General features: G+C 41.6%; 1 protein-coding gene across 1 annotated transcript in view; it reads right to left on the bottom strand.

Annotated features, from left to right (window-relative positions):
• The window catches only part of Dnah14 (dynein axonemal heavy chain 14), a 197374-nt gene that overhangs the window by 112249 nt on the left and 61060 nt on the right, over positions 1-24065 (bottom strand). Inside the window, 9 exon segments of the mRNA XM_035445296.1 lie at positions 6877-7011; positions 9480-9569; positions 13609-13771; positions 15470-15472; positions 15933-16009; positions 16906-17092; positions 18466-18534; positions 20200-20345; positions 23830-23883. Of these exon segments, the coding sequence (XP_035301187.1) occupies positions 6877-7011; positions 9480-9569; positions 13609-13771; positions 15470-15472; positions 15933-16009; positions 16906-17092; positions 18466-18534; positions 20200-20345; positions 23830-23883 (924 nt within the window).

Genomic DNA, 24065 nt, shown 5'->3' on the forward strand with positions numbered 1-24065 from the left:
TAAACAAATCTCTTAAAGAATCTAAAGAAAACCAAGAAAAAACAACCAAACAAGTGAAGGAAGCACTCAAAACAGTTCAAGACATGAAAGCTGAAATAGACACAATAAAGAAAAGACAGAACGTGGGGATGCTGGAAATAGAAAGGCTGGATAAACGATCAGGAACTAAAGATGAGAGTATAACCAACAGAATTCAAGAGATGGAAGAGAAAATCTTCTCAGTTGTGGAAGACTCGCTAGGGGATATACAGTCATCGACCAAAGAAAATCACAAGTCCAACAAGTCCCTAACACAAAATACCCAGGAAATATGGGACACTGTGAAAAGGCCGAACCTAAGAATAATAGGTATAGAAGAAGGTGAAGAAACACAGATCAAAGGCACAGAAAACATATTCAACAAAATCATAGAAGTAAACTTCCCCAACCTACAGAAGGGTATGCCTATGAAAGTACAGGAAGCTTACAGAACACCAAACAGACAGGACCACAAAAAGAAGTCCCCTCAACACATAATAATCAAAACACAAAACCTACAGAATAAAGAGAAAGTATTAAGAGCATCAAAGGAAAAAGGCCAAGTAACATATAAAGGGAGACCTATCAGAATCACACCTGACTTCTCAATGGAAACTTTGAAAGAAGGTCTGGCTTTCAGATACCAGTTTGTGGATACCCTACAAACACTAAGGGAGCATGGATGTCAACCCAGACTACCGTACTCAACAAAACTTGCAATCACTACAGATGGAGAAAACAAGATATTCCATGACAAAACCAGACTTAATCAATACATATCCACAAATTCAGCACTACAGAAAGTTCTGGAAGGAAAACTCCAACCCAACGAAGATATCTATTGCCTATGTTTTTTGAGTGTAGTTAATTCAATTTTACCAAACACAAAAAGAAACAGGAGGGTGAAATCCACACACAATGACACCACCAACAATAAATCCAAAACAAACAAGAACCAACAATCAATGGCCATTAATATCGCTCAATGTCAATGGTCTTAGCCTGCCTATTAAAAGATACAGGCTAACAGAATGGATATAAAGACTGAATCTATCCTTCTACTGAATACAAGGAACCCACCTCAACTTCAAAGACAGTTGTTACCTCAGAGTAAAGGGTTGGGAAAAGAATTTCCAATCATATGGGCCCAAGAAACAAGCTGGTGTAGCAATCCTAATCTCTAACAAATTAGACTTCAAACTAAAACCAATCAAAAGAGATGAAGAAGGGCATTTCATACTCATCACAGGAAAAGTCCATCAAGATGAAGTCTCAGTCCTGAACATCTATGCCCCAAGTACGAAGGCACCCACATTTGTAAAAGCAACATTACTAGAGCTCAAAGCACACATAAAACCACACACACTTATAGCAGGACTTATATAGTTCAACATCCCGCTTTCACCACTAGACAGGACCACCAGATAGAAACTTAACAAAGACACAAAGGATCTCACAGAAGTTATGACCCAACTGGGTTTAACAGATATCTATACAACATTCCATCCAAACACAAAGAATATACCGTCTTCTCAGTGCCACATGGAACCTTCTGTAAAACTGACTACAAAGTTGCCAACAAAGCAACCTTCCACAGATACAAAAGAATTGAAATAACCCCCTGTATCTTATCAGATAACCACGCCTTAAAGTTAGAATTCAACAGCAATACAAATTGTAGAAAACCTATGAACTTGTGGAAATTGGATAACACCCAATTGCACCATTCCTGGGTCGAGGAAGAAATAAAAAAAGAAATTAAAGAGTTCCTAGAATTCAATGAGAATGTAGACACAACATACCCAAACTTGTGGGACACTCTGAAAGCAAAGCTAAGAGGAAAGTTCATAGCACTAAGTGCTGACATGTAGAAACTGGAGAAAAGTCACACTAGAGAATTGACAGAACAACTGAAAGTTTTAGAGGCAAAAAAAGCAACCTCACCACGGAGGAGTAGATGCCAGGAAGTATTCAAACTGAGAGCTGAAATCAATAAAGTAGAAACAAGGAAAATATTACAAAGAATCAGTGAAACAAAGAGTTGGTTCGTTGAGAAGATCAACAAGATTGACGAACCTCTACCCAAACTAACCAAAAGGCAGAGAGAGAGCATGCTAATTAACAAAATCAGAAACGAAAAGGGGGATATAACAACGGACACTGAGGAAATCCAGAGAATCATCAGGTCACTTTGAAAACCTGTACTCCACAAAATTCAAAAATCTAAAGGAAATGGACAATTTTCTGGATAGATGTCACTTACCAAAATTAAAGAACAGATAAGCAGTTTAAATCGACCTATAACCCCCAATGAAATAGAAGCAGTCATCAAAAGCCTGCCAACCAAAAAAAAAAAAAAAAAAAAGCCCAGGGCCAGATGGCTTCACTGCAGAATTCTACCAGAAATTCAAACAAGAGCTAATACCAGTACTCCTCAAATTGTTCCACACAATAGAAGCAGAAGGGACATTGCCAAACTATTTTTATATGAGGCTACAATAGCTTTGATACCCAAACCACACAAAGATACAACTGAAAAAGAGAACTACAGACCAATATCCCTCATGAACATCAATGCAAAAATACTAAACAAAATATTGGCAAATTGAATCCAAGAACACATCAGAAAAATCATCCACTATGATCAAGTAGGCTTCATCCCAGGGATGCAAGGATGGTTCAACATATGAAAATCCATCAATTAAATCTACCATATAAACAGACTGAAAAAGAAAAACATCTCACTAGATACTGAAAAAGCCTTTGACAAAATCCAACATCTCTTCATGATAAAGATCTTGGAGAGAACAGAAATAACAGGAACATATCTAAACACGATAAAAGCAATATGCACCAAGCCAACAGCCAACATCAAACTAAATGGAGAGAAACCCAAAGTGATTCCTCCAAAATCAGGAACAAGACTAGGCTGTCCACTCTCTCCATATCTCTTCTATGTTGTACTTGAAGTTCTAGCTAGAGCAATAAGACAAGAAAAGGAGATCAAAGGGATACAAATTGGAAAGGAAGAGGTCAAACTTTCACTATTTGCAGATGATATGATAGTCTACATAAGTGACCCGAAAAACTCTACCAGGGAACTCCTAGAGCTGATAAACACCTTCAGCAAAGTAGCAGGATACAAAATTAACTCCAAAAAACCAGTAGCCCTACTATACACAGATGATAAATGCAATGAGAAAGAAATCAGAGAAACATCACCCTTCACAATATCCACAAGCAACATAAAATATCTTGGGGGTAAAACTAACCAAAAAAGTGAAAGACCTGTACAGTAAGAACTTTGAGCTGTAGCTTATTTAGCCGGGCATTGGTGGCGCACACCTTTAATCCCAGCACTCGGGAGGCAGAGGCAGGCGGATCTCTGTGAGTTTGAGACCAGACTCAAACTCTGGTCTACAAGAGCTAGTTCCAGGACAGCCTCCAAAGCCACAGAGAAACCCTGTCTCAAAAAACCAAAAAAAAAAAAAAAAAAAAAAAAAAAAAAAAAAAAAAAGAACTTTGAGTCTTTAAGGAAAGAAACTAAAGAAGAGACCAGAAAATGGAAAGATCTCCCATGCTCTTGGATAGGTAGGATCAACATAGTAAAAATGGCAATTTTGCCAAAAGTATAATCTACAGATTCAACGCAATCCCCATCAAAATCCCAACACTGTTCTTCACAGAACTTGAAGGAACAATACTCAACTTCATATGGAAAAACAACAACAACAACAACAAAAAACCCAGGATAGCCAAAACAACTCTGTACAATAAAGGATCTTCTGGAGGCATCACCATCCCTTACTTCAAGCTCTATTATAGAGCCATAGTTCTGAAAACAGCTTGGTATTGGCACAAAAATAGACAGACCAATGGAATCGAATTGAAACCCTGATATTAACCCACACAGCTATGAACACCTTATTTTTGATAAAGATGCTAAATCTATGTCAATGGAAGAAAGATAGCATCTTCAACAAATGATGCTGGCACAACTGGATTCAGACATGCAGAAGATTGCAGATAGATCCCTATCTGACACCATGCACAAAACTTAAGTCCAAATTGATCAAAGATCTCAACATAAATCCAGCCACACTGAATCTTCTAGAAGAGAAAGTGGGAGATATCCTTGAACGAATTGGCACAGGAGACCGCTTCCTGAACATTACACCAGTAGCACAGACATTGAGATCTACAATTAATAAATGGGACCTCCTGAAACTGAGAAGCTTCTGTAAGGCAAAGGACACAGTCAGTAAGGCAAAACGACTGCCCACAGACTGGGAAAAGATCTTCACCAACCCCACATCTGACAGAGGGCTGATTTCCAAAATATACAAGGAACTCTAGAAGCTGGTCACCAAAAACACCAAACAATAAAATTAAAAATTGGGGTGCAGAACTAAGTAGAGAATTCTCAACAGAGGAATCTGAAATGGCTGAAAGACATTTAAGAAAGTGCTCAAAATCCTTGGCCATCAGAGAAATGCAACTCAAAACAACTCTGAGATACCCTCTTATACTGGCCAGAATGGCTAAAATCAAAAAACACCAATGACAATCTATGCTGGAGAGGATGTGGAGAAAAAGGAACACTCCTCCATTGCTGGTGGGAGTGCAAACTTGTAAGACCACTTTGGAAATCAGTATGGCAGTTGCTAAGAAAAATGGGAATCAGTCTACCTCAAGATCCAGCAATTCCTCTCTTGGGCATATACCCCAATAATGCACGTTCATACAACAAGGACATATGTTCAACCATGTTCATAGCAGCATTGTTTGTAATAGCCAGAACCTGGAAGCAACCTAGATGCCCCTCAGCTGAAGAATGGATAGAGAAAATGTGGTACATTTATACAATGGAGTACTACTCAGCAGAAAAAAGCAATGGAATCTTGAAATTCACAGGCAAATGGATGGAACTAGAAGAAACCATCCTGAGTGAGGTAACCTAGTCACAAAAAGACAAGCATGGTATGTACTCATATATGAATTTTAGACATAGAGTAAAGGATTACCAGCCTACAATCCTCTTCACCAAAGAAACTAGGAAACAAGAAGGACTCTAAGGGAAAAATGCATGGACGCCGGAGAATAGGAAGGCACAGGAACTCCTGAGCCTATTGGGAGCATGAGGGTAGGGGGGAGGGAGCTGCCAGAATGAGAGGAGGAGAAGAGGAGAGGAGAGGAGGAAATGGAGGAGCAGAAATATTGAGTTGAGGAAAGAATAGAGGAGAGCAGGATGAGAGATACCATATTAGAGGGAGCTATTTTGTAGGTCCGAGGAGAGATCTGGCACTAGGGAGATTTCCAGAGATCTACAAGGATAACACAAATTGACAATCTAGGCAATGGTAGAGAGGATAACCTAAATGCCCTTCCCCTATAGTGAGACTGATGACTACTTTTTATGCCATCCTAGAGCCCTCATCCAGTGGCTGATGGAAGCTGAGGAAGACACCCACAGATATACACTGAACTCAACTCTGGAACTTAGTTGCAGAGAGGGAGGAATGAAGATCAAAGGTACTGGTACTGACTGTTGAAACCCACAGAAACAGCTGGCCTGAACTAGGGGAGCACATCGACCCCAGACTGCTGTCTGGGAGGCCAGTACAGGCCTGATCCAGACCCCTGAACATGGATGTCAATGAGGAGGCCTCTGCACTCTATGGGGCCCCTGGTAGTGGATCAGTATTTTTCCCTGGTGTAAGAAGGGACTTTGAGAGCTCATTCCACATGAAGGGATGCACTCTTGGCCTGGACACATGGGGGAGGGGCTAGGCCTGGCCGAGGATGATGTGGCTGACTTTGGGGAGGCCCCTGTAGAGGGCCCTACCCTGCCTGGGGATTGGAGGGTCGATGGTGTGGGGGTAAGTTGTGGGTGGGGAGATGGGATGGGGGGAGGGGAGGGAGAGGGAGAGGGAGAGGGAGAAGGGATTGACATGTGAAGCAAGCTTGTTCCTAATTTGAACTAATAAAAAAAATTACAAAAACAAGCAAAAAAACTCCCAAAACCAAAACCAAACCAAACCAAAACAAAACCCAGACCCGTAGTGAGGAGTCATGAGGATTCACAGACATCTAATATCTATTGAAACAGTGTGTTATATCAACCAGTAAAAAGACAAAATAGAGACTACAGTTATGTTAATTTTTAAATTTAAACTTATTTTATGTGCATAGGTGCTTTGTCTGAGTACTGTGTGCTTGGCTGTGTCTGTAGAAGCCTTGTCTGGAACAGAAGTTACAGAAAGTTTTGAGCTGTTATGTGGGCGCTGGGAATGAAGCACTGGTCTTTTGGAAGAAAATCCAGTGCCTTTAACTGCTAAACTGTCTCTCCAGTGCCCTAACTAGTTCCAATCATCAAAAACTCAAAGTTTTGGAGAACAGAAGCTTATAAATGTGATAAAGAATAAATTATTAGAGATAAATGTAACATCATATTGAAATATTAAATACATTTCAGGTAAAATAAAGAATAAAACTATAGTTGACACAGTTTTGGAGGGGTAATTAATGTAATTACAAAAGAAAAATCACATAAATTTTGGAAAAGAGATATAATTAATTTTATTTGAAGATAACTGTATTAATACTCAAAGAATGAACTGGGGCTTAGATTAATTCAGAAAAGAGCAAAATACAAAATACACAAGTCAATTCTTCTATTTTACGGTCCTTATCACCAGTTTGATTATCTAATATTCAGAATTCTCATTTACTACAATGATTTCTTACTACAAAACTTCTAGCAATAAATCAAGTAAGTAGTTAAAACACCAATGTAGAAGGAATAGATAAGGCATAAGCCATGCAGATGGAAAATGCTTAATTTAGTAGGATATTTACCTTTGAGTCAGACTGAAGGTCTTGAATTGACAAGGTAGATGCAATAGGAAGGATTATTAAGGCTTTCTCTAAAATTTTCCTGACTGTAGTTTTTCCTCCACCTGTTGTGCCCACGAGCATCACACCAACACAAACCTAAAGTGAAATTCACAGATTAGTGTGCTGAGGAACTATTTCCAGTTTCTCTACCAGCACCTGTCTTGCTTGTACCCATCCCGCTCTCCCTTCATATGACTGTTCAATCCATGGCAGTGTGGCTCTCTGCTTTATTGTATCAGCTAAGGCTGAAGGGAGAAGCAATATCCTAATAAAAGAATACCTTTAATTTTTGGAGACCCCAAGATGCTGGAGATGCCAGAGTCATGGGACACCTGCCTACGAGAGCTGCTGACAGGGACTGGAAACAGCCCAAGAGAGAGAAATGTGTTGCAGTCAACAAAGCTGAAAAGGGTTGGAGATCTGAAGAACATTCTGACATCAGACATGGAAATGCAGAGTTTAGAGTTTACCCAGATAGTTTTCAGTCTTGCTTTGGTTCAGTATTTCCTGTGTTTTGGAATGGTAATGTATATACTGTGCTATTATATGTTGGAAGTATGTGACCTATTTTTTTTATTTTATAGGGAATTACATTTAAGAGATTGCATGAATGTCAGAAGTGACTTTTAACTTTGGACATCAAAACATTACTGAGACTGTGATAGACTATTGCATTATGATATTGTTACAAGCTTCTGGGGCTAGGAAGTGGAGCGTGGGAGTTTGAATATAATTGGCCCCTATAAGTTCATAGGGAATGCCACCAGTAGGTATCACTTTGTTGGAGTAGGTATGGCCTTTTTGGAGGAAGTGTGTCACTGTGGGGGCGAGCTTTGAGGTAATCTAGGATCAAGCTTTGCTCGGACCACTTCCTGTTGCCTACAGATTCAAGATACAGCTCATTTTGTCCCCTCAGCTCCTTCTCCAGCACCATGTCTGCCTGCATGCTGCCATGTCCCACCGTGATGATAATGGACTGAACCTCTGAACTGTGAGTGAGCCACCCCAATTAAATGTTTTCCTTTATAAGAGTTGCCATGGTCACAGTCTCTTTCTCTACAGCAGTAGAAATCCTAAGGCAATGAGGTAAAACGAAAATGCATTTGGGTTGTAGATCCTATTAGCAAGAGTAACTGTGGTCAATATAACATTGTTCTCTTGGGAACATTCACTGGAAGCTAAGACACTAGGTAAATGAGAGGTGGGTGCTCTTGGGGGGTGGAATCATGGGGCATTGACATTCCTACATGCTGTTGGAGCAGAGGCATTGGCAGCTTATGTTTTCAAGAGTGTAAGACAGACTTTGGGGGTGAGAGTGCTTCAGATTGGCTGTAGGGTCTTAGGCAAGCTAAATATGCACACTAACACTGAACTATACTCCATCAAGCGCAAATTTGATATGTAGACTGTATATTTAAAATGTCTCCATCAGAAACAAAAGTTGGGTATTCTTGATGCCAGTATTAATACCAGGGCTGGGTGCACTAAACCCAAGGTTCTCATCACACATTGCCCATGTACGTCGGTTACCAATCCTTGTGTCCCTTTGACCATTACCATCGCAGCGAGTGGTGTAAATATGCTAGTCCGCCTACTGGTACCGTTGTAACCAATTGCTCTTTGTCTCTGATCTAGGAATCTAGTTCTTCTGCCGATAGGAAGACAGGACAGTGTTCACTTCACAAGCCACAGTGTGGTATAGACACTGATGGAGAAAGAGGAGCCAATAAACTGATGCACCAGTTTTACTAGATGTGCAAACCAGACGTGCTATGGAAGTAGCAAGAAGACACTGGAAAACTGTCTTTTTGAGAAAAAAATCTCTAGCTGACACCTTAAAAATAACTCCAGACAACTTAAAAATGGAAAATGAAAATATTTAAAAATTTTGGGAAAAATTCATAGAAAATGTCTTTACAAAGATAGTTGAAAAGTTTTTTTTGTTTTTAAATAAGACACAGAATGCTGAAACCATGAAGGAATAGAACCTACTGCACTAAAATTGTCTTCAATGCAACTTGAACATAGTAACACTTCTAAAAAGTTGAGACGTGGAGAATTTACTTATAATATACACAGCCATCAAAGAATTATGATGTAAAACACACGAGAAGCATATCATTTCCTAAGAAAAAGATAAACAACCAACTGAAAAATGAGTACAGTATAAAATTTGGCAATCCACACAAAACCCAAACAGCTAAAAGTATTTAAAGAGACATATTCTCTCACAAAGAATCAGGGGCACACACATTCTAGTGTCTGTGAAAATACACAGCATATATCCACAGCCAGGAAGAACAGGAAGTTTAAAGATGGCATGGCAATAGGATACAGGCTACTTTAGACTATATTTGCAGGGCTCTGACAAGTATATATTAATGAATAAAAGAAAAAATCATTCTGTCGAATTAAGGTGAGATACAATGTCTAGGAAAACATTTAATTTGCCATTGTGCTTCAAAGAGTACAATGTTCCTTCTCTACTGTTCTGTGTTTTCACCTTTGACCTTACTGACTGAAACTCAGGTAAAGAATCTGCTGACATGCCATTCTATACTTACCTCAAGTTGATGGTACAACTGTGTGATCTTTTCTTTCTGAGGCAGCCAATGTTGAAAGCCTAATTGTTCTGTTGCAATAGATATTGCTTTCTAAAAAATATAGACATATTAAAGTACATTATAACTTAACATCTATCAATCTACCTACCTACCTACCTATCAACCCACCCACCCACCCACCTATTTACTGCAGTCTTGGGGATAGAAACAAGGTCCTTGTACAAAGTAGCCTAATGAGGCACCACTGGGCCACACCCCCAGCCCAAAGGTTTAAATTGTAATCCCTCGGAACCTCTTAGCTACTTATTATTGTAGTTTACAGTAGTATTTCTCCATTCTTTTTTTAAGTTTACCCACTTCTGTCTTTGTAAATAATAAAAAGCATTATTTTTCTCACCAGAAATGTGCAACGCACAGAAAATTTTTATGTTCACAGACCTTTGGTAGAAAATTCATAAACCCTCCCTCAGACGAAGAATCCTCATTTTCAGATTAATATACACAATCATATGCACAAAACCACAAAAATGGACTTAGCACACGGTGTTTATACATTAGTGCATATATTTGTATCAATAAGAAAGAAAAAGAGGCCATCAGTTTCGAGGGAGTGAGGAGGGACCCGGGAGGGACAGGACGGAAGGAAGGAAAGAGGGGGAGTGATATTGCTTCAGGACTATGTATGATGTTCCCTGGAGGGAGGTCAAAAAATGGGGGGGGAGGGAGAGAGAAATTTTACAAGTGGATAAAGAAAGCGGAGTCCAAAAGATAAGAGGAATAGCTTGATTTGCACCAGATAAAAGAGACTTTTAATAAAAAGCTAGAAAAGCAATCAAAAAGTGTAATCACGGGCACACCTTTAATCCCAGCACTTGGGAGGCAGAGACAGGTGGATCTCTTTGAGTTTGACGCCAGTCTGGTCTACAGAGTGAGTTCCTGTACAGCCAAAGCTGTTACACAGAGAAACCCTGTTTTGAAAAACAATAAAAACAAACACACAAAAGATTAATCATGCATGATAAAAGGTCAATTCAGTCAGGTGATACAACAGGCATAAAGTATTTGTCCCTAATATTGCTGTCCCTAATGCTACAGGAGTAAATATCGGTGGACTTCAAGGGACAGGGACACCCAACACAGCAGCAGCAGCAGCAGCAGCAGCAGGGCACTTAGCATTCCACGGTCAGCATAAGCAGAGTACCCACAGGAAGTTAGCAAAGAAATGCCAGAGTTAAATCGTATCCTGGACCAAAGGTGGCAGCAGACTCTCATAGAACACTCTGTACAACAGCTGCAAATGCAGACTGCTTAGCAGCACACGGAAAACTCTCCATATACATTTTAGAGTCAGCCACAAAAAGCAAGCATCAATAAAGTAAAAGCAAACATGAAACCACGTCAAATACCATATACATCTTAGAGTTGACCACAAAATCAGGCATCACAAAATTTATAAAAAAAACCATGAAACCACATTAAATATCATTTTTGCCCACAACAGCATAAAATCAGAAGGCAGCAACTAGAGGCACTTGGAATACTAAACAAATACAGGAGCTGAAACATGGTCTAGAAGAACCCGGGGGTTGTGTACATGCATGCACCACTGAGAACATGTGTGTTCTCCTGTGTGTGTGTGTGTGTGTGTGTGTGTGTGTGTGTGTGTGTGTGTGTGTTTACTGGTAGGATCTGGGGATCAAAATCAAGTTGTCAGACTTGACTGCAAGCCCCTCCACCTGCTGAACCACTTCATTAGCCCAGAAATTATAAAATTTATAGAGACAAATAATGGCCACACAGTATGCCCCAAATGGTGCAATTAGAGCAAAAGTAGAATGTGGGCAAATTGATAGGAAAAATAACCCACCACTGAAAACCAGCTGGAGAGATGGCTCAGTGGTTAAGAGGACTGACTGCTCTTGTAGAGGACCTAGGTTTGATTCCCTGCACCCACGATGTGGCTCAAACTATGTTAACTCCAGTTCCAGAGGATCTTATGCCCTCTTCTGCGGGCACCGAGCATGACTGGTGTGCATACATGCACATAGGCAAACAACAACAACAAACAAACAAAACACACCCAGACACATACAAATATAATTTAAAGAGAAGATTTCAAATAAATAACCTAATATTGTACCCTGAGGATTAACAAACAAGAAACAAGAGTAACCCAAATTCCAATTTAGCAGTAAGAAAAAAATCAAAAAAGTGCAGAAATAAGCACAATAAAGATTTAATATACAAACGATGAGTGACAGACGCTTCCAATCAGTGTGAATACATGGGCATATGTGTATTGATGATGCAAGTGACTGCATTCATGTATGCACATTCACGAGGCAGGCAGAAGACAGCCTTAGGGGCATCCTCAGAAATGTCGTCCGCCTCTTTGGAGACAGGGTCTCTCATTGGCTGGAGCTCACTAAGTAGGCTTTACTGACTAGCCAGTGAGTCTCTGCCTGTTTCCACTTCCCCAGCGGTGGGTTTTAAACGGGTGCCACCATGCCCAGCTTTTTCTGTGGCTTGCAAAGGTTCAAACCCAGCTTTTCAGGCTTTTAAGGCAAGCACTTTACCAATTGAACTATGGAGGCCTTCTTTTTAAAATAAAAAAAAAATTAGATAGACAAAGAAATGAGAAAACTCATATAAATAAAGCTAGAGACCAAAAAAAAAAAAGGAGACATTATGATAGATAACACAACGATAAAAAGGATCATTAGATAAAATTATGAACAATTGCACACCAACAAATAAAAAAACCAACAGAAGAAATGAACAAATTTCTGGACATATACAACTTACCAAAATTGACTAAGGAAAAATTAGATGCCTGAGGAAACCCATAAAAATAAAGGATGAGACTGAATCAATAAGAAAACGTTTCCCATTAAAGAAACACCCAGGACCAGATGGCTCCACAAGCATTTAAAGACTAAAACTAATTCCTTTCTAACTCTCTTCTAAAAATATGAAGGGAATGAACTCTTTTAAATTCATTGTTTGGGGCCAGCATATTTTGATAAACACAGCACCACAGCAAAGGGGGTAATAAAGATAATATCCTTGAGAAATATGGTTGTAAAAATCCTGGATAAAATACTAGAAATAAAACCCAGGAGCGCATTCAAAAGCTGTTTCACTGTGACCTGTGGAGATTCACTCCAGTGCAGAAAGCAGCAAATGTCCTCACACTAACAGAACAAGGGACCAAAGCCATGCCATCACCTACACACACACAAAATTTGCAAGGAGAAAATTCTAGTCTTCCAAACTCCCAATAGCAAAAAAGAAAACTAACCTTGAATTTCGAAAAAAAAAAAAAACTTTCTCAAAAAGATGGAAGCTCCAGAAGAAGGCAAAAAGAGATGGCAAGGAGTTTGGAGGCAGACTGGTTAGTTAAGAAATCCATAATGCATTCCAGCAGACTGCTGGGTAGTCTAAGAAAGAAGCAAACACCAGGAGAGTATGAAACAGGATAATCTCAAGAAACAGGACACTGAAAGCTAATTAATCAAATTAATACATATTAACTAATTTGTCAAATTAATTACATATGCTACCAATACATTTAAAAGCAGCTACAAAGCTGCTTAATTGTTCTTTCTGAAATAACTATGGAAAAAAAAACACCTCTCAAGTCAGGTCTAAGGCAAAGTAATCCATACATTTTGAAAGTCTGAACAGCTGGGAGAGAGGAAGCAACAGGGGCAGAAGTAGCAGGGAGACTGTTAGCAGGTAAAGGCGGCGAGTGCAGAATATGCTGGAAGATGACCTGGCTGCCGGATGAAGGAAGCCAGTTTTTGTCAATAATTTTGAATTTGTGTGTAAGGCAATGGAAAGTCAACGCTGGTTTTGCTCATGCTATCACACATACCTTAAGGGATGAACTTGGGGAACCTTGTGGGAACACCCCAAATGCAGTAAACACATAAGAACGGTTAAGGTCTCCTGATAACAGGGAGCAATCACCGTGCTTTTACAGTGAAACCAGTACCATCACTTAAGGACTCAGCATTTTTTCTGCCTATTTTTTCTTTCCATCAGTCACGGTGTGCTGAAAGCTCCTTCTCCCCTGGTAAAACTATGTCGGCAGTGTCTCCCATATTACCTCCAAGTATTGTATTACCTCCAAGACAAGGTGTTGCGTCTTCGACACTGTTATCCCAGGAAAGGTATCTTCAATGATCTTTTCAAAATGTTGGACATCTTCAGGAAGGCACTTTGATAAAGTAGCTCTTTGGATTGACTCGATAATGATCAGAGATTCATCTGCTTCAGAAAGATCGTCACTGTAGCAGTTGAGAACAAATCCAAATTATTTCTGCAGTGCCCTTTCCTCACCCCAAACCCTCCGATGTCCCTTGCTTGCTAAATGAAAGCTTTGGGAATTCCCCTAAGGAATACAAGGGAGGAAACTGCCTGTGTAGGCAGGAAAAATTACATCTCCCCAGTGATGTACTCATTTCTTAGAACTGCTGAATACGTTTTAACATGGTAAAAGAATGAGTTTTTTTGTTTTTCGAGACAGGGTTTCTCTGTGTAGCTTTGGAGCCTATCCTGGCAATCGCTCTAGAGACCAGGCTGGCCTTGAACTCACAGAGATCCGCCTGCCTCTTCCTCCCGAGTGCTGGGATTAAAGGCGCGCGCCACCAACACGCGGTTAAAGAATGAGTTTTTATCTGTTATTACAAATATGTTCTTTTGCCGATTCTAGATTTTGTTTAATGTGTGTGGGTGTTTGGCCTGCATGTATGCGTACCGCCTGTGTGCAGTGCACACAGAGGCCAGAAGAGGATTTGTCACTGACAGGTGTCAGCTGCCACATAGGTGCTGGAAATTGAATCCAGGTCCTCTGGAAGAGCAGCTGGTGCTCTTAACCGCTGAGCTCTCTCCAGCCCCGTAGATTCTAGATTTTGACTTTTGGTTTTAAAAGTCATATGAGGTCTGTGATGGTCGCTTTTGACTGTCAACACAATGGGATACAGAATGACCATGGAGACAAACTTCGACTCACATCTGGGAGTTTCTAGACTGGGTTAACTCTGTTCCACCCAAATGTGGGTGACACCATTCTGTGGGGGTCTGGACTGAATTAAGAGGAAAAAGTGATCTGAGCTTCCTCAATGCAGACACAATGCCACCAGCATCTTTCAGCTCCTGCAGCCATGATGGATTGTGGGGGTCAACGTAAGCCTTCTCATCGAGTTGCCTTGATCAGGTATTTTGCCATAGCAATGAGCAACTCCCTGACAAGAGGCCCCTGGTTCAGTCCCCAGCACTGGGACAAGAGCCTTCTCTACTCCAAGGGTATAGAAGACACTGTGTTCCTCTTGACAGTTTTATGGTTGAGGTTTGCTTACATTTAAATTCCACAATTGCTTCAGGTTGTCTTGGTGAATGCTGTGGTGCATGGTTCCCACTTGACCTTTCTGCAGGCGGTGGCCCCACACTCAACAATGATCCGCTCTGGGTGACGGGGTTATGAGACACCACGTGTACCAGGCATGCAGTCCTGCTTCCCGACTTTCTACACCAGTCCAGGGCTTTGTCCATTGACAACCAGCACCACACTCTCAATTGTTGAAGTTTCCCAACATAGCTTAATACTTAGAAAGGTTTGTCTCCTTGGTTTCTCTTGTTTTTCCAGTATTTTAAAACTACTTTTGTTTATTTTTCCATGTGAGTTTTAGAATCAGTTTGTTTAAAAACAAATAACAAAAAGTCCCTTTGCTTATTCTCGGATTATGGACACATGCAACATTGCCTGGCCTTTTATGTGGGTGCTGGGGATTTGAACTTGGGTCCCCGTGTTTGTAGAACAGGCACCCATATACTCACTGAGCTGCTGCGTTAGTTTCCCTTTTTTCATAAATTAATGCCAGATATTTAAACTTTTATATCTTAAGATGCCTTATGTTACAAGTGGCTATTTATTTTAGTCATTCACATGGATTTTCACCTTGCAGTCTTGTTCGTTCCAGTATCACCCACTGGTACCCAAGTCTGGATGTTCAAGTCCCTTACATAGAATGCTGTATTTGTGTATCATCTGCACAATCCTCCCATGTCATCTCTAGGTCAGTTACAATGCCCCAAACACTAACACTGTATGACCAGCAATGCTCCATTGATTACAGAACAGGAAAAAGGTGCATGCCTGCTTTGTGCAGGTACGATGTTATCTTTCTCATTATTTTTCTTCATTTATCTATATGCTTTATTGCATTTAAGTAACACACACCTTCTAAAGAATAGGCTGTGCTAAGGATCAGGAATCCATGTTTTGGTTCATTTTTGTTCTTTTGATACCACTAAGTGCCTTTCAGTCCATCTTACTGTGGTGCTCTGGTAGCTTCCTGTTTTTGCTTGCCTTATTTAAAATTGTATAAATTATTTATCCAGCAGTATGTAACTCTTTGAACCTAACACTAAATTCAAGTTTCAACTGACCGTTTACACTCCCGTTTCTTCTTTTCTGCCATTATTAAAACTGTCTTTAAGATCTTCATGCCAAAATCATAATGATCCTGAAATACATATTCAATATCTGAGTCACTATAGTTCTGAAGAAGTAGAACCATTTAAAACAGTCACACACACATGTGCACATTAATAACCATCTATTCTGTAAAGGGGGTTTCTATAGGAATCCAAAACTAACTCTGCCTCTAATGCGCTCATTTCCTGTCTAAGCTGGTGCTCCTAAAAGTCCCTTTGCCTATGTCCTGGTCCTCCCTCCCTCCCTCCCTCTCTTTCTCCCTCCCTCCCGAGTTTAACTATGTTATCCAGCCTGGCCTTGAACTCTTGGGCTCAGGGGTTCCCATTGTCTCAGCTTCCCCAGTTCTGAGGACTACAGGCACGCACTGCTGAACTCAGGAGAAGCCTCTCTTAGAAGACAGGGTAGGGTAAGTGTAAAAGCTACAGCATCTGTGTTAAACTGTCTGAGAACTAGAGGGGAGGGAACTGGGGTATAACAAGAGGAAAGGATGGCTTTGCAGAAAATGCAGTTAGCTGTCCAAACTATTTTGGGTTGGAAGTGAATTCTAAACCCCAGAACGATTCTCAAGAAGGAGTTGGACTCAAATCAGCCTTGCCAGTAACTGAACTTGCAAGTGCAGTGTTGGGTTGTGCACCAACATACAGAATCAGACTGAGTGCTTGTGTTTTCACAAGTCCTCTAAGTTACTGGGATGTACAAAGAACTGGAGGACACAGATCTGGAGGCCGACATCTCTGAGCAGAGAGAACAAATGTGGTTTGAATATCTTTGAGTAAAGGCCAAGGACCATGGATGCATAGCCACTCTGAAGACAGCATCCCTGGTTTACAGTTGGCCTGGTCCTGCTGATTCCAATGGTGGACCTGTGTCTGAGTCACCTTTATAGACCTGGCTGTAAGTGTTAGGAGAGAGGCAGCCCCTCACCTGTTTTGAGAGCTGCTTGTCAGCTAAGTCATACAGGTTAACTAGCTTTGCAGACAGTGATCTTGAAGATTTGAAGCCAAATGAAAACAGAAATACTTCAATGATAACTTTGTAGTGGGGCACCATCATTGCCACTGGGCGAAACAGAGATTTTAAGTTACCTGGGAGTTCAACTCGACCTTTATACCTAAAGAGGAAAAGAAAAACAGCAACAATAATAAAAATCCAACCATGCTTTGCAGTTTTTCAAACTTGAAACTATATTACTTTGCCCCCAAATGATTCTATAGGCTTTCTGTGCAATCCATATGTGAAAATTAGGTGACTTTCACTTATCATCCTCTGAGCATGTTGGCCTATCATGTGTCCCGTGTCTCCCTGTATGGCTTGCCTCATCTCAGTCCTTCTGATTCCAGTGCAGCTCTTGTTCAGATGTTTGATGAACCCAGCCTTAAGTCAGAGGCTCAGTGTAACCGCCCATATGGACAGGGTGGAGATGTTACATCCGTTCATGGAAAGAGGCGGCTTTGGGCGCTGTGCCAGCTCCACGAGATGGAACTCTTACTCGGCACCTTTGTGAATGCTAAGAACCTGTGGCTGGACAGGGGTCGGTCCCTGGAGAGCTATCAGGGTTACTCTGCACACTATTAACCTGACTCCTAGGGATTCATCCTTACGGCTACAGAGTAGTGCATTTTGGCCCTGGGCAGAGAAACTTCGTTTACAGTAGATGGTGACAGGTACAGGCTCACAACGGGCCAAGCTGAAGAGAACAGCAAATTGCAGAGTCCTCGGCCACCAAGGGACATCAGCATCACACCACCCCCGCCCCCAGGCTGAAGGACCACCATGGAAAAGTCATTGGAGAGACTGCTAGATGCAGAGGTGGTGGGTGACTACAATGAAGCAGTGTTTTACAGGGCACTCATGACATAAAAGGTAGAAGCCACCTTTTTCAACTAGTTTTCAGATAAGGGTCTCATAGAAAGTCAACAGAATTTTTTTTTTTTTTTAGACGGGGTTGGGTGGGGGAGTATATGGTGTCAAGTTTGAAAAAGTCTACACAACAGAGCGGTTGAACACATGACCTCCCAATGGTGGTGACAGAATGCATGCCTAAAACCTAAGATTGAACCAAGCAAAATCCCAACATGGACAGGGGAGGTGGGCACTGAGCCCCATCCCTGTTGGAGGTGTTGGCAATTGATAATTGTGGGGGAGGGAGAGTTAGTTCTCTTTAGCAGTGTGGCCCTGGTAGGCTCCAGTGGATAGTCACACACCCAAGATTATATTTGGTAACACTAACTGGATTTGATTTTTTTTTTTAAAATGAGGATGCAAAGTTGTTTGCATATAGAATGAGGGGTGGGCCTGGGAGGGGTGGAGGTGAGGGGTGAATACCGTCAAAGTACAATGTGTGAAATTCTTAAAGAGTTGGTTAAAAAAAGATTCTGGAGGATGAATGGTAGGTACATGGTATCGGACAACCCACCCAACAGATGAGCTTGGAGAAAGGAATTTTAGTCTGTGTATACTGCCATTAGACTCATTGATATTTACCCAGGATTTAAGGTAATAAACACTGCACATGACATATTGAGACGTATTTCTTTCCCCTCCAGTAGAAACCTAAAAGACAGAAAAGTAGCATCATTAAAATCACTTCTCTAAGCCAGGCAGCAGTGCCAAACACTTTTAATCCCAGCACTCAGGAGGCAGAGGCAGGTGGATCTCTGAGTTCAAGGTCAGCTTGGTCTATAGATTGAGTTCCAGGACAGCCAGTTCTACACAAAGAAACCCTGTCATGGAAAAAAAATCACTCCTCTAGGCCAAAGGGTACTAAAACTATAATAAATCAGGGGAATTTTCTTCAGCCTTTATTACACTAAAATCCAAGGAAAACATACTGAAAACAACAGAGAGGAGGAGGTGGCTTATTTTGAACCAATGTTGAGTTCTGCTGGGCTTCAGGCATATTTGATGGTATCCAAAGATGTCCGAGAAGCTTCTGGGCCTGGATGTTCGAAGGCACTATCAGATGATTGGTCCACACAGGGAAGAGACGAAGAGACTCTGGGAAGACTGAAATGAGCTGGGCCTGGAAGACTCACTAGGAACACAGTGGCAGAGCCAGAGTTTCTACTTGGAACCCAGCCCACTTCCAACCTCCTTTTTGCCAAACCATGGGGACTATAGAGTGCTGGGAGATGGTTCAGCACTGGCTCCTCATCCTGCAGGCCCAGGTTTGGTTCCTGGCACCAATATGGTGCCTCCCAACCACCTGTAACTCCTCTGTGAGAGTACCTGTGGTGCACAGACATCCATGTAGGGAAAACACCCGTAAAACAATAGTAAAATCTCAAAAAATTAGAAAAAAAATTGGATAACTGTGAGGCAGATGCTTTGCCAAGACCACAGGTGTCCTGTCTGTGGTACCACAGGCAGAGACAATGGTGACAATGTCTGGGGTGATTTCTTGCCAAAGAGGACAGTTTAAATATGAGAGGCAGAACAGGCAGTACACAGCTGGACAGTCCCTGGGCACAAACTTGCCGAGGTTAAAGCACAGAGGAAGGTGGTAAACTGGGGGTTACTGTGCCCCCAATCTGTATCCACAGACCTGTAAGCCCTGGTGACATTAGCAGCATGACAGCCACCAGAGTAAAGTTAGCATCTGTCATCATGGGTGAGATGACATATTACAGAACATCCACCTGCACCCCAGAAGCCAGTCACATGAGCTTCCGAGTGCATCCAAAGGGAACACGTGCTTATTATTCATAAACAGTAGCCCTAACATGCATACATTTTATGGTAGTTTTCCAAATAAAAAGCACCCCAGTTTAGAATGGTGAGATGGCACCAGTAATTCTGTCTTTTTTTTTAATGTGAATAGAATTAAAGAAAAAAACAAATCCATGCAGAATTAAGGAAAATATCCATAACTCTTGATTTCTTCAATTGTAATATCCTAAGATGAAAGAGATTCTAAGATAGAGAAAATATTAGCTGGAGTATATCTGCATCAAGGGCTGGTGGCTCCAGGCTGCTCCAGAGTGTGAAAGTGTGGATAACTTTAAGTTGGCATTAAAGTTGAGAATATATACATTTTCCCCACATCATTTGCCAGAGGAAACATTCAAGGCAAGTGCCATCATTTTGTTGCATGCTGAACAAATCAAACTAAACCCAACCCAAAGACCCCAGCACTTATGTAAGAAAAGGACTTAGCACTAATCAAACAGTAACCATGTGTCAGATTCCCATCCCAAAGGTGTAACCCGTGAACAATACCTCACAGAATAGCTGTCCTTTGCAACCTTGATGGTGAGGATCTGTGAGGTGATGACAGAGAGAACTTCTATATCCATCCGGTTGAATTCATCAAAACAGCACCAAGCTCCTGACTGCACCAACCCGAAGAATAATTTCACCACTATCTTTAAAAAAAAAAAAAAAAAAAAAAAAAAAGGATTACAGAAACTGTAAGGTGAACATTTCCCTCTGGATACTAAACGGCGTGTATTCTTTTCATCTTACCCAAATCCAATAAACATCTTTGGCATTTTTCTCTCCATAGAAAGTTTAGCAGTTGCTTAGACCACAGAGGAGTTTACTGCTGTTTCTTTTGAAAGCTTAAATACAAACAACAAACTCCTGAATTCCAGGACCATTGGCAGGTGCAGCTGACAGCTAACTGCACAAAGCCACTGAGGTCTCAGCCGCCTCCTAGTCATTGCAGCAGATGGGAGTCAGGTGTCAGAAGGCAGATGCCCTTCTCTGGAGCAGGCAGACTCCTCAGAGTTCGGCTTGGGCTCCAGGTGAGGCCAATGTTGACAGCAGGGGTGGGGTGGAGGTGATGAGGGGTGAGGGCTTGGGGAGCTTGTAAGCAGGTGTTATTAAAACACAGTGGCAACCTGCTAAAAACCCTATTGCTGTCAGTGATAAAATTTTAAGCTCTTATTGTAAGTTCTCCTGTGTTCGTTTTCCTGTAGATATGATAGAAAATGGGACAATTTGACTCTGTTGGATTCTTCCTTGCTGTCCCAGCTGTGCCTTGAGTAAAAGGACTCACAGTTAATCCCAACACCAGCTGCCTAGAGGACTAGTACTTTGAGAAAACCACAACAACCACAGGAGTTGTTCAGAAGTTTGTGCCAGGATTTTTTTTTTTTTTTTTTTTTTTTAACCACCATAGGCCTTTGTGAACTCTAACTGTAACCATTTCCACTGAGGTCAGAGGGAGTGCCCGCTCCTACCCCCCATCCACCCCCCAAGCCGAGAACTGCTCTGACACTAGAAAGGCCAGTCTGTGACTGGTCCAAGTACAAACCTCTAAAGCTGTGACTGACACTAAAGGGAAGGCCTAGACACTCCTGTGCTCAGTGACAATCTCCTGTGCTCCCTCCTCCAGACTGCAACTTTAGGCCCAATAATAGTTAGTTTGCTTTCTACTGCTGTGATAAAGACCATGACCAAAAGCAACTTGGGGAAGAAAGGGTTTTTTGAAGGCTTACAGTTGTAGGCCACCACGAAGGGAAGTCAGAGCAGGAACAGAAGCCAAGGAGGAGTGCTGGTTACTGGCTTGCTCCCCATGGCCTTGCTCAGCTACCTTTTATATTCGATCCAGGACCAGCCAGCAGAGTGGCTCCACCCACAGCAAGCTGGGACCGCCCACATCAATCCTTAATCAAGGTAATGTCCTGCAGACTTGCCTGCAGGCCAATCTGATGAAGGCATCCTCTCAATTGGAATTCCTTCTTTATTGACCCTGGCTGTGTCTGGTTGACAAAAAACTAAGCAGTACAAAGGCCTCCTGCAAATGGTCTTTTCTTGCTTGTTTTTTTAGCACTGTGGGCTGAGTTGGTAACAAGGACAGCTAAGTGGTGGTGAGAATGGGCGGAAACAGTGGTAATGGCGCAGTTGGTAGGCCTAGCCAGGTAAGTGGCAAGTTAGCCTGCTCGTTAGTTGCTGAATGAGCTCAAGAGACACCAGGGGAGGACAAACGACATGGGGGGGGGGGAGTGGAGACTGAAGGCTAAGAAGCTCCAGAAATCCAGAAAGCAGGCACTGCTGGCCTCAGGCCTCAGTTACTGGAAGAATTCATAAAACTAGAACTCTTTAGGGACAAGGTCTTAGGCCCTGACTATAACACTGGTTAGTGCTAAGGGTTAAGGAATCCTGACATGGTAGGCCAACATAAGGACCAGAACAATGGCTGGTACCCCAATAAGGGCTGCTTGGAAATTACAATGGAAGTTGCACCTAAGAACAGAGGAATCTCAGCTGCCTGGGCCTACACAGGAGCTTTAAGACCAACAGGATAAAGCACCGGATACCAGAGGATTGTGGGAGGATGGTGACATTGGAGGGTGCCACAGGCTGCTGCTCCCCCCCCTCCACCAAACACAAAGGAAAACAAGAGCTGGCAAAACACCATCTCTTGAAAGTCTTTTCTTGCCTATCCAAAATTTCTATCCAGGTGGAGCAAGAGGACCCACACCAAGCTGACTGGAACCACGGACGAGTGACCCAAGCCCTGAGCCCCAGAGAGATCCCAGCCAGACTCAAGACTGCCCAGCAGAGGCACACAGCTGACCGACAGCCTAATCAGTAGAGGCACACCGATGATGGCCCACCCTTCTTTTGCCAGCTGCTACACGCCCAAGTTAGCCAGGCCCTACAACAGCCTTCTGTGAATGCTAAAAATCTGCACTGAAATCTGTTGACCTGAAAATACTACCAACTAAAAGAAAACAGCAGTGCCAAGCAAAACCAAAAACCTTCATGGGCTGGAGAGAGGTTGAGAGATGCCTGGGGTCTCAAGTGTAGAGAGGGGGACAGAAAACAGGGTTCATGGGTCTGGGGTACATAGAAGCTTCTGGATGAAGCCAAAAATCAGAAAACCTTTGCGTTAAGTGTCAATATTTTGTTCACCATGGGATATTTTGGGCTCTAGCCAACATGTAAGACAAGTTGCAGGGTTATACAGCACTTGCTCACCGTGAGGGACCTGAGTTCAGTCCCCAGCAGTAGGCTACAAAGCCCCCAAACTGTAGTGCTGTGAAATTTTGAGTTCAATTTATCACCTGAGATTTTAATAAAAATATTTTAAGATTTTATTAGGCATGTCTCAGATTATTATCATCATTATTTCTATAAGTGTTTTTGGGGTCCATCACTGTAGCCTCTTTGAGTTTAATAATTACCTTTTTAGTAAATAAATGTTCAGGGTAGGGCACTTCTTTGCGGGATGGGGGTTGTTTGACACAGGGTTTCTCTGAGTAGCCCTGACTGTCCTGGAATTCACACTGCAGACCAGGCTGGCCTCGAACTCAGAGACCCACCTGCCTCTGGCTTCTGAGTGCTGAGGTTAAAGGTGTGCGCCACCACTGCCCGGCTTGAACATTTGTATATACTCCCATGTGCTTTGTGCATGTAAGATTTTAGTTAAAAAAGAATCCCACTGTCATAAAAATCGAGAATTATTGCTTTAAGGAATTCAGTTCAACCACTTAAAAGAAAAAATAAAATTAAAAAAGTTTTAACTTTCAAATAGGGTCTAGGCTTCTACTCTGTATTCATTAAAAGAACTAATAGTATTTATACTCTTACATATATATATATATGTATATATATGTATGTATATTTTAAAGATTTTATTTATTATGTATACAACATTCTGCTTCCATGTATATCTGCACACCAGAAGAGGGCACCAGATCTCATAACGGATGGTTGTGAGCCACCATGTGGTTGCTGGGAATTGAACTCAGGACCTCTGGAAGAGCAGCCAGTGCTCTTAACCTCTGAGCCATCTCTCCAGCCCTTACCAATATTTTTTTTTGTATTTTTTCTTAGTTTTTTATTCATCAATGAACCATTTCACATGCATATTTTTGAGTATATAGACTTAAGCTTTACCTTATAATCCAAATCTTCAAAACAGTTGAAGACCACACAATGTTTACCATAGCTCTGGAAAACAAAATACTGTTTTAATATAGTTCTTGAGTTATGCCACAAAATCACAAAATACAGGTGTTTTAAACTGCCAGAGTAAGAAAATATTTCTACCAAGTTTTTGAGGAAAAAAATAGTTAAAAAATGAGTTAGCAGCTGGGCTTTGGTGGCGCACACCTTTAATCCCAGCACTCAGG

This window comes from Cricetulus griseus, chromosome 5 (assembly GCF_003668045.3).
Source record: "Cricetulus griseus strain 17A/GY chromosome 5, alternate assembly CriGri-PICRH-1.0, whole genome shotgun sequence".
Taxonomy (NCBI): Eukaryota; Metazoa; Chordata; class Mammalia; order Rodentia; family Cricetidae; genus Cricetulus; species Cricetulus griseus.